The 12,349-nt window shown below is 36.5% G+C and overlaps 1 protein-coding gene across 9 annotated transcripts in view; it reads right to left on the bottom strand.

The window, feature by feature from the left end:
• Positions 1–12,349, bottom strand: part of EML5 (EMAP like 5) — a 190,514-nt gene that overhangs the window by 158,743 nt on the left and 19,422 nt on the right. For 8 of the 9 annotated variants that reach the window (XM_086709055.1, XM_086709057.1, XM_086709056.1 and 5 more), the window contains exon 2: positions 5,120–5,279. In XM_086709055.1, coding sequence (XP_086565181.1) covers positions 5,120–5,279 — 160 coding nt within the window. Of the gene's footprint in view, positions 1–843; positions 944–5,119; positions 5,280–12,349 lie in introns of those variants that run through there. The other variant, XM_086709061.1, reaches the window with a different exon arrangement.

Raw genomic sequence — 12,349 nt, 5'->3', positions numbered from 1 at the left:
ATGAATAACCTCTTCAAAAATTCTAAGGAGGAAAAAGGCAACATAGAACAGTATACCTAGCAAAATTACCTTTGGAAAATTGGGTCAAAATAGGCTTTTTCAAGTAAACAGAAGGTGAGACCTGCACTAGAAGATATGATAATGGAAATTACTTCAGCCAGACAGAAATGATACACCTGTGAATTAAGCGTCCAAATGGTAAATATGTAAATAAGACTTTTATTTTTAATTTTCTTTTTAAACTGTTTAAGGCAAAAATAACAATAGTTACTATGGGATTTGCAAAATACATATAAGTAAAATGAATGAAGACAGCACAGTAAACAGAAGGAGAGAAAGGAAACAGCAGAATGTATTTTTTTCACATCCTTTCCAAGTGCACATGAAACTTCATGAAGATCACAAAATTCTGAATCACAAAATAAGCCTAACCAAATAAAAAAACCCTAAAATACAGAGTATGTTCTCTGACAAAAACAGAAATTAGAGTAACAGAAAGTTGTGCAGAAAATCCTCCAAATGTGTGCAAATTAACAATACACTTGTAAGTAACTGAAAGGGATAAAGAAGAAATCACAAGGATCAGCCCACGACACAGATTTTTTGCCCTGGGTTAGAAGCAGGGGTCAGCAAACTACAACCCTCAGGCCAAATCCTTCCTGAATCCTGTTTTTGTAAATAAAATTTTACTGGAGTGCAGCCATACCCATTCTTTTACAAGCTGCCCATGACTGCTTTCCTACCACAATGCAGGGCTGAGGAGTGGCAACAGAGACCATATGTATGGTCTACAAGGCTTAAATATTTACTGAGTTGTTACAGAAAGTGCACCAGTTTACTAACCTCTGATTTAAAGCATAGATTCTGGTATCAGACTACCTAGGTTTGAACATCAGCTCCATCTCTCATTAATTAATTAGATTACTTTCAGCAGTTATGTAGCCTCTCTGAACCGCAGTTTCCTCACCTATTAAGTGGGAATAATAAAAGTGTTTCATAGGGTTACTATGAGAATTAACATATATACATACACAGAAAAGTTAATATGTGGTTAATGTTACATAAATGTTTGTTATCATCATCATTGTTAATTTACCACAACCATAACTAGCTTTAAGAACCTATGCCCTCTACCTGTCTGAATGAGAAATGCCATCTAATACTCAGAAACAAATTCTGCAAAGTAGAATTACTATTTAAACCCTCAAATGGGCAGAATGAATGGCTCCCATGAAAAGATACAGTATATAGTTTGTTGTGGCTCTCCATCAAATCACCCTGGCAGAAAGACCAAGGGAACCAGAGGAGAGGACTTACTTTTCCTGAGAGTCTTGGGAATTACAGGGTATCAGTAAATATCTAGCTAAAAGAAATCTACCTACTGTGTAGAGATTAAAATTTCACAAAACAAATATAAAGTGAGGAATAGTCAGAGGGGGACTGCCCATTCTATTGATGCTTCTTCTCACTTGGCTCATCCTGCACACACAGCAAACCACAATGGGCCAAAAGCTTTAAAACTCCATGTATCTCCATAGAGCCTCGAAGCATCCAGCTCTGTACAGACAGTGAAAAAAAAGGAGATCTGGGAGCACTTCCTCTGTAGCCCTGATAAACTTAACATGGCCAAAATCAACCTCCCTCAGCACAGGTTAAGCAACAGCAGAGAGGATAAGAGAGAAATAACCAAGCCCATACTGCTTCCTCTCCTAGCTTTCTATCATTTTTTACTGTATCATGTTTTCTCACATTTACCCAGCCTGGGTAGGTGAGGAAGAAGATAAAGTTTTCCAGTAAAAGTAACGCTTTAACCATGTAAGAGTTGGGTAGAAAAGTAAGAGAAAGTGCCTTTCAGACCAAAGGACAGCAAGATTAGAGAGATCACGGTGCCTTCAGGAAAAAGCCTAATTCGGGGTAGCTGAGGGGAGGAGTGCCAACTGGAAAGTGGCCAGAGACAAGGCTGGAGAAGCAGGCCAAAGCCAGAGAAAGTTTTTTTTTGTCTTTTAAGAGAGTTGGAATAAAGAGAGATTCAGTTTTAAAGGTATCATACATCGTATATTTGTATGACATTTGGCAGGGATGGGGGGCGGTATCTGGAGTTGAGGAGAGAAGCTGGGGCCTCACTGTCAACTGACATGGACATTAAAATCATGGCTCTAGATGATCACCTAGAGAGAATAAGTAAAAAGAAAAGAAGGCCACAGATTCCTAAAGAACACTGACATTTAAGAAGCAGACAGAAGGAAAGGCACCTTTAATTAAGAAGTAAAAGTCAGAAAGGGAAAAAGAAAACCAGCTTCTCGAATTTCTCCTTGATCCCAACAAAATCTTAGTTGTGTCCATTAACTGAACTGGATTTATTAAAAGATTCTAGTGCACTCAATGCTCAAATAAGAAAACTATCCTAATAGACACAGCGAGACGCATCCCATGAGTTCCTGCAACTGTAAACCATATTCAAATAACAAACAATTATACTTAAAAGATGTTAGTATGTGGGCCCTTGTGGTCTCAATGTTCATTACACAAGAACTAATGATCACAATGTCACAAAGTAAAATCACAAATTTTGCAAGAGAGGCAGGACTTGATGGACTAAATACTGGTAAAATCTACATAAAATCATTAGAAATTAGGATCTGGCAGAGAAATAGAAAAAAACTCAAGAATAATACAATAGGCACTTGAGATATGTCAAGTTAGCAAGAGACTGCTAAAAGGCACTTGGAAAAACCAGTGAACTCCCCTAATATTTTTGCAAAAATTACTCTCTTGATAATCATGTGCCAAAAGGCTAAGGTACACTAAAGCCTTTTATTTTGTACCATCATATAATTGACAAAATTAAGTTAAAAACTAATGCTTTATTCTTAGTTCATTCTGTAAATCACCAGAGCTGTAACTACAGCTTAGATTTTGTTCAACATGAGAAATGTTTTTGCAGTGTACTGTTGTATTTGCAAGATAAAGTATCAAATTTCCCTTCCTCCCACTTAGAAATTTTAGTCCCTGTTTGATGTGCGTTATAGAAACAGACTTTTCAGGCCCTAATTATTCTCAGTAAGGCAGACTTCTGGTGTCAGAGTGGATATTCAGTCCATTTAGAAGAAAGCCTCTGGGAAAATAATATTCAGCATTACTGTTAACAGGGAAATTCATTGGATAAATCTTAATAGAGCACTATTATAAAATGCAAAAATCACAATTATTTCCTAGTTGATAGCTCATAAACAGTTCAGATATTAGTGAAAATATTCTCAAATATATTTTTTAACTAAGGCATTTTCTCAATAGAATTTCAGAGATACTCTTCTTAATCTTCAGTCGGCAGCAGTTCCTTATAAGCTTTAATTGTATTTAAGATGGCTGAATTTCTTCTGAAATATAAATAACTACTTCCTAAGTTCCATGTTTGGGAGGCAGGAGAGCATCGTGATTAAAAACATGAGCTTTGGAGTGTGACTGACCTGGGTTTCCGCTCTGGCTCCATTTACTAGCTGTGTAACCTGGGGCAAGTTATTTAACCTCTCTAAGTCTCAGTTTCTTTATCTGTAAAATAGAGATAATAATAGTATCTATTTCATAGGGTTGCTGTGAGGATTAAATAAGATAATGCAGGCTCAGCACAATGCCTGGTACTTAGTATGTGCTCAGTAACTTTTAGCTATTATTAAAGTTTTTTATAAGCTTAAACTTTTAAGTAACACATTCTCATGAAGATTTGTGATAATAAAATACATGTACCAAAGGCTTTTCTTATAAGTTCTACAAAATAAGCAAAATTAAAGGCTTTCAACTAGGAAGAGCTATGGGCATGACTTCTCCTTATATACACAAAAGAAATTCCTCAGCAATGCAACACATAACATTTAGAAAGAGCAATTTCAAAATTAGGAAGAAAACATCTATGTTGAAAGAATACAGATACTTATAGTTAATACATCGTGGACTTCATAACACCTTTAGTAAATGACTAAAAAAAAAATCCATGTACGTTTGTTTCATAAAATTTAATCTCCCAAGAGATAGGTTAAGAGTAATTCTCTTCCTTTTAAAAAAGAAAATAAAATTGATATGAGGACAGTAAGGGACTTGAAAAATAGCAAAACAGGACATGAATTAAGGTTCTGTAATTGCCAATCACTGCTACAATACTAATATTAAACCTAGAAGCACATTTTTCCCCAAATGAAAGGTTCCAATTAAGTCTTAAAGATCTCTTAACAGACTCTTAACAGAAAGGTATATTAATCTATGCTACTCAAAGAAGCTATTCCTTAGTTATAAATAAAATATCTGTCATTTTCAAGAGAACAAAACACAATGTGATCTGTTTTTATAAAATCTCAACCTATAAAATTAATTTTACGAACTGAAAAGCAGGCAACTAAAATCTTTCTAAAAGTTAAAATGACTGTTAAAGTCTAATTTTAACATAAAACTGTTAAAGACTACAAATTAACCATACCTGCAAAATTCAACTTCTTACCACTTCTTAAATATGTTTTAGGTATAACAAGTTCCATGAAAACACCATAAAAAAGTTCTTGGCCTGTTTAATTTTTTAAAATAATCATTCACTAGAAGTAGATGATAATTTGGGAACTGATAATTATATCTTTTGTTTTCAACTTTGATTTTGTATAAAAATAGCTCTTATAGGAACAACCTCCTTATTTTCAATAAAAAATGTAACTTCAACAGAAACCTTTAAAATAACTGAAAATTAAAATGTATACAGCTCTACTTAGAGAAACTTAGTTTTCCTAAGATGTCTTCCTAAGACGTCTTTCATCTGTCTTATCAACATACACTACCTGGAAAAGTTATATGTAAAATTTCTAGGACAATTAGGTAATATCCTACTGAGTCAGAATCTCTTTGGCTTTTATAATAGTATTAATTCAATTAAAAAGTTTGTGATATGTGAAATAAAGACCACTTATTGTTCTTATTTTTATTATATTCATCAACTATCCACCCAATGTACCTCCACCCTTGAACAAACAGGTACTTTTCATCAATTGCTTTCCAATTTAATATTTATAGATTTGTAATCATTTCTTATAGTACACGTTTATAAGATGTAGTTTAGAAAAAGAGAAAAAAAATCACATACCTGCCCGTCTAAGTCGAATGCTAAACAAGCTATACCATGTGTATGAGCATCCTTTAGAATTGATATGGTCTGCACAGTGTATGAATCCCAAACACAGATATAAGGCTCTTTCCCAACTTGTCCCGTTGCTACCAATACTCGTTCAGGATGCAATGCAAGGCTGCAAAATAAATAAATAAACTGGCTTAAAACTGTTTATAGAGCTTTTATATTTGATATACATAAACTTTATATATACAAATGCAAAATTTAGACTTTATCCATTTAATATAATTTGGATTTAAAATAACTTCTAGGGGCGCCTGGGTGGCGCAGTCGGTTAAGCGTCCGACTTCAGCCAGGTCACGATCTCGCGGTCTGTGAGTTTGAGCCCCGCGTCGGGCTCTGGGCTGATGGCTCAGAGCCTGGAGCCTGTTTCCAATTCTGTGTCTCCCTCTCTCTCTGCCCCTCCCCTGTTCATGCTCTGTCTCTCTCTGTCCCAAAAAATAAATAAATGTTGAAAAAAAAAATTAAAAAAAAAAATAACTTCTAGTGGGGGTACCTGGGTGGCTCAGTCAGTTAAGTGTCCGACTTCAGCTCAGGTCATGATCTCACGGTTTGTGAGGTCGAGCCCCGCGTCAGGCTCTGTGCTGAATGCTTGCTCGGAGCCTGGAGCCTGGAGCCTGCTTGGGATTCTGTGTCTCCTTCTCTCTCTACCCCTCCCTCGCTCATGCTCTGTCTCACTCTGTCTCTCAAAAACAAGTAAATGTCAAAAAAAAAAAAAAATTAAAGTAACTTCTAGGGGCGCCTGGGTGGCTCAGTTGGTTAAATGTCAAACCTCAGCTCGGGTCAAGATCTCACAGTTTGTTGAGTTCGAGCCCCGCTTCAGAACTCTGTGCTGACAGCTCAGAGCCTGGAACCTGCCTCTGATTCTGTGTCTCCCTCTCTCTCTGCCCCTCCCCTGCTCATGTTCCTTCTCTTTCAAAAATAAATATTTAAAAAATTTTTAAATAAAATAAAATAACTTCTACAAAAATCCATACTGAGTTATTACTTGACTAGTATATGTATGTTATGACCAGATGATGACAGACTTCAAAATCTCTGTAATATGATATAATGTGTGTAAACTTTGCAAGAAAAGAATTCTCACAATGGATCAATTGCACCACAGCAACAAATTAGTGGCAGCCTTACCACATGCCACTTTCTCTTTTGGTATTCATCTGTTTTTAAGCCCTCTCTCCTATTTTACTTTTATTACATGACATTACACAAAATCTTAGCATCCAAAAATAGCACTTAGTAACACTCCTATGGTAATAAATTATAAACCCCATTTTTAATTGAAGTAAAATTGGTATATAAGTTTTAATTATATAACATTTTAATTAAATATCTGTGTTCATCTCAAAGTGATCACCTCCAAAAGTCTAGTTATCATCTATTACCACACATTTGACTCCCTTCACCCACCCCTCAACCGCCTACTCTTGTAGTAACCACCAATCTGTTTGTGTCTATGAGTTTGTTTTTATTTGTTATATTTTATTTTTTTAGATTCCACATATGAGTGAAGTAATACTATTTTTTACTTTCTCCTTCTGACTTAGTTCACTTAATACCCTCATGGTCCATCCATGTTGTCAACATCTGATTTCATTCTTTTTTATGGCTGAATAGTATTCCATAATGTCTATATACCACACCTTCTTTATCCATTCATCCACTGATGCATATTTAGGTTGTTTCCATATCTTGACTATTGTAAATAATGTTGTAATGAACATCAGGCTGCATATATCTTCTTGTATTAATGTTTTCATGTTCAGATAAATGTCCAGTAGTGGGACTGTTGGATAGTATGGCAGCTCTATTCTCAACTTTTTGAGGAATAACCATAGTGTCTTACACAGCAGCTGCACTAATTTATATTCCCAGGGTTTTATTTACATATGAGGGCTCCTGTTTCTCCACACCCTCTCCAACACTTGTTATTTCTTGTCATTTTGATGACAGCCAATCTAACCCATATGAGGTGATATCTTATTATAGTTTTGGTTTGCATTTCCCTAATAATTAGTGATGCTGAACAGGTTTTCATGTGTCTGTTAGCCATTTATAGGTCTCCTCCTTTAGAAAAATGTCTATGCAGATCCTCTGGTCATTTTTTTATTTGAGCTGTTTTTTGTTAAGTTGTAGGAATTTTTTAATATATTTTGGATATTAACCCCTTGGCAAATATGTAATTTGCAAATATCTTCTCCCATTTAGTAGGTTGCCTTTTCCTTTTGATGATGGTTTCTTTCACTATGCAGAGGCTTTTTAGTTTGATGTATTTCAATATGTTTTTTTTTTAAGGTTTATTTATTTTTGAGACAGAGAGAGAGAGAGAGAGAGAGAGAGAGCGCGCACTAGCAGGGAAGGGGCAGAGAGAGAGGAGACACAGAATCCTAAGCAGGCTCCAGGCTCCAAGCTGTCAGCACAGAGCCAGATGCAGGCTGGAAGTCACAAACCACAAGATCATGACCTGAGCCAAAGTCAGACACTTAACCAACTGAGACACCCAAGTGTCCCTCAATTTGTTTGCTTTTGCCTTTGATTCCCTTGTCTTTGGAGTTAGATCCACAAATACATTGCTAAGACTGATGTCAAGGATCTTGCCACCTGTTTTCTTCTAGAAGCTTTATGGTTTCAGGTCTTACGTTCAAGTTTTAAATCCATTTTGAGTTAATTTTGGGGTACACTATAAGATAGTGGTCTAGTTTCATTCTTTCGCATGTGGCTGTCCAGTTTTCCCAACACCATCTTTTGAAGAGACTGTCCTTTCTCCATTTTATGCTCTTGGCTCCACTGCCATAAACTAAATGTCCATACACGTGTGGGTTTATTCCTGGGCTCTCAATTTTGCGTCACTGATCTATGTGTCTGTTTTTATACCAATACCATAGTTTTGGTTTCTATAGCACAAATATCATTTCAAAAAACAGAAAAGTCACCCATAGTTCACAGAAAGTAGTCTGAGTCTTTAAAAATAAGACAAAGACCATACAGTTGGTAATGGTTTATGTACATTAGCAGGAGGCACGAAGTAAATACAAATTTCTCCTTCATAAATTTTTCTACAAATAGATTTAGGTTATGAGATTCATCTTTAGGAGAAAAAAAATCACTCCTGGCCTCACAGTCAAGGATGAGTTGAAAGTGGGAAAAGTTAGGAGGGTATTAGGACAGAATCAACTGATTGGATGTAGTGAGTGGGGGGAAAGAAAGGTCTAAGATGACTCTTGGGCTTCTGGCTTGAGCATCTGGATGGCTTAGATGGTATTCATCAAGTCAGGGAATACTAAATGAGTAACCAGAGGGAGGGAAGATAAGTAGGAATGGAAGGTTGGCTCAACATATAAAAGTCAACGAATATATCATAGTAATAGAATAAAAATCAATCCTAAAAAAAATAGAAAAGTAAAACAAATACAAACCCATATACATTAATCTCAATAGACACAGAAGACGCATATGACAAAAACCCAACCCCTTTTGTCATAAAAATACACAACAGACTATGAATTAAAGAGAACTTACTCAACTTGATAAAGGGGAATCTATGAAAACCCACAGCTATTATCACATTTAATGGTGAAAGCCTGAAAGTTTCCCCTCTAAGTACAGGAAGGAGACAAGGATGTCACCTCTTGTCACTTCCATTCAACATGATACTGGATATTCTGAACAGGACAATTAGGCAAGAACAAGAAACAAAAGGAAGAAGTAAAACTATCTCTACTTATAGATGATATTATCTCGTATAAAGAAAATCCTAAGGAATCCACAAACAACAACAAAATAAATCCCAAGTAGAGTTAATAAGCAATGTGGTAGGATATAAGGTCAATATAAAATATCAATTATATTTCTATACACTAGCAATGAACAATCTGAAAATTAAGTTAAGAAAACAATTTCACTTATGATAGCATCAAAAACAACAAAACATTTAGGAATAAATTTAGCAAAAAAGTACAAGACTTGTACACTGAAAAGTACAAAACATCGTTCATTTTTAAAAGATCTAAATAAGTGGAAAGATACACTGTAATATAATTACAACGTGTTATATATAATATTGTAATACTGCAATTTTGTTAAAATGACATTACTTCCTAAATTGATCAGTAGCTCCCAGCTACCCAAAAACAGGAAATGACAAAAAACAAATAAGTCTCCAACAGTTTACCAGAAAAAGGCAATCCCATCAATGTCCTAAAGTCCAGGAACTCCCTACTATCTTAATGTTAATGCTTTGCTAGAGGGGAAAAACAACCTTAGTTTGACAATAGCTAGGCCTCTAGTAAGTCTTTAGCACGGGAAAGTCTCTTTGGAAACTCCCTCTTGACTTTATCTCCTACCTCCCCCCACATAAAACGGTCACCTCCCACACTTGCAATGCGTACTTCCTGCCCAGAGTCCTGTCCCCGTGCTTTAATAAAATCACCTTTTTGCACCAAAGAAGTCTCAAGAATTCTTTCTTGGTCATTGGCTCCAGACCCCCACCACCCCAAAACTTCACCAAAAATATTCCATTTTTCTACAGCTTCTATTTCCTTGCTGAGAACTTAAAACATTTCATTTGTTTCAAGAACATTCCCATTTACTTCACGGCATATAGTTATAACAACTGCTCTAAATTCTTCGATAATTCCAACACTTACTTCATTGTGGGGCTGATAACTACTGTCTTTTATAAGTTCTTAAGAATTTCCTAATTTTTTGTGAGATCATTTTGGATTATATCCTGGACATTTGGAATACTGTGCTATAAACCCTGGGCCCTGTTAAAATCCTCTAGAGAATGCTGTGTTTCAGCAGGCAAGCACTCTGGTTAGGTTCAGGGCACATGTCCCAGTTCTCCTTCTATGGTCCCAATGTTAGTTTAATTTTTAAAGCCTTTGTAGTATTACCACATGTACACACCACAGGGGCCAATTTGGAAGCTGGATGATTATAGTTCAGTTTTCAAAGCCTTTGATACGCTGTTTCTAATTAGTTCCAACCATGTGCAGCGTAAGAGTCTAGGACATCAAATGTAACTTTATGAGATCTCCCTGCTCTCCATAAACTCCCCCAACTCTCAATCTCCCAGGGGCTCTACTTCATCGTACTATGACTAGAAAGTCCAGAGTATGAGCCTCTGGACACTGTCGTGCTCTTCCTACAATTGGGTCAGACTCTGGGCAAAAAGCATTTGGCCTATTTTTTAATTGGTCTGTTGTCCTATTACTGCATTGTAAGAGTTCTTGATATATTCTGGATACAATTCTTTTCTCAAACATATGTTTTGGAACTGTGTTTCCCAGTTTGGGGACTGTCTTCATTTTCTTAACGGTATCTTTTAAACAGCAAAAGATTTTAATTTTTAAAAATTTTTTGTTAATGTTTATTTATTTTTGAGAGACAGAGCGAGAGCATGAGTGGGGTAGGAGCAGAGAGAAAGGGAGACACAGAACCCAAGGCAGGCTCCAGGCTCCTAGCTGTCTGCACAGAGCCCCACACGGTGCTTGCACCCACAAACCGCGAGATCATGACCTGAGCTGAAGTCGGATGTCTAACCGACTGAGCCACCCAGGTGCCCCAAAAGATTTAAAAATTGTTGAGACTTTTTATTTTAGACTAATTAGATTCATCAAAAAAGTTGCAAAAATAGTATAAACAGTTCTCTTAAATCCCTCACCCCACTGCTCTAGTATAATCTTGGTACAATAAGAAAGAGGAAATTAACATTAGTACCCCCTGTAAACTACTTATTCAAAATTCACCAGTTTTCTCACTGAAGTTTTTCTGTTTCAAGATCCTATCCAGGGTAGGATAGTTGCATTTAATTCTCATTAGCAACTTCAATCTCTGTAACAGTTTCTTTGTCTTTCATGATGGTATACTTTTGAAAGTCTTTTTTTTTTTTTAATGTTTATTTATTTTGAGAGACAGAGAACGCACACACGTGAGTGCAAGCCAGTAGGGGAGGGGAAGAGAGAGGGAGAGAGTGAGTCCCAAGCAGGTTCTGTGCTATCAGCACAGAGCCCAATCTGAAGCTCCATCCCATGGACAGTGAGACCATGACCTGAGCAGAAACCAAGAGTTGGATGCTCAACTGAATGAGCTACCCAGGCGCCCCTTTTTTAAAAGTCTTCTTAAATTTTTTTTTTTAACATTTATTTATTTCTGAGACAGAGAGAGACAGAGCATGAGCGGGGGAGGGGCAGAGAGAGAGGGAGACACAGAATCCGAAGCAGGCTCCAGGCTCTGAGCTGTCAGCACAGAGCCCGACGTGGGGCCCGAACTCACAGACCGTGAGATCATGACCTGAACCGAATTCGGACGCCTAACCGACCGAGCCACCCAGGTGCTCCTAAAGTCTTTTTAAAAAAGTGTTTATTTTGAGAGAGGGAGAGAGAGAGAGAGAATATATGATGCTATACTTTTGAAGAGTACTAATCACTTATTTTGTAAAATGTCCCTCAATTTGGATTTGTAACACATTTTTCCATAATTGGAGTGAGATCATGCATTTTTGGCAAGTATACCACAAAAATTGTATTTGTTCTTCTTAGTTCATCATATCAAGGATGTCAATGTGCATTATTACTGATGATGTTTACCTCAATTCCTTAGATAAGCTGGTGCTTGCCATGTTTTTCCACTGTAAGGTTACTACAAAGCTTCTCTTTGTTGTCAATATGTATTTTAGGGGAGATGCTTTGACTCCATGCAGATCCTGTTTCTCCTCAAACGTTCATTCACTAATTTTAGCATCCACTGCTAGGCCTTGCCTGAAACAGTTGCTACTGTACTATTTGCCTTATGCGATCCTCCTATTTCCTCTTTTCTTCTACATTTATTGATTGGAATTCTACCATAAGGAAAATTTTTTAATTTTAATTTTTAATTTTTTGAGTATAGTTGACATACAATGTTACATTAGTTTCAAGTGTACAACATAGTGTTTCAACTTCTCTATATGTTATGCTATGCTCACCACAAGTGTAGCTACCATCTGTCACCATACAACACTATTATAGTATCATTGGCTATATTCCCTATACTGTGTCTTTTATTCCCATGACTTATCCATAACTGGAAGCCTGTATCCCTCATTCCCTCTCACCTAGTATGCCTACCCCCCTACCTCTTTTTCCTTTGGCAACCGTCAGTTTATTCTCTGTATTTTTAGGTCTGGTTCTGCTTTTTGTTCAT

Source organism: Puma concolor, chromosome B3 (genome assembly GCF_028749965.1).
Source record: "Puma concolor isolate L17-30 chromosome B3, mPumCon1.1.hap2, whole genome shotgun sequence".
Taxonomy (NCBI): domain Eukaryota; kingdom Metazoa; phylum Chordata; class Mammalia; order Carnivora; family Felidae; genus Puma; species Puma concolor.
This window is presented reverse-complemented; position numbering and strand designations above follow the sequence as displayed.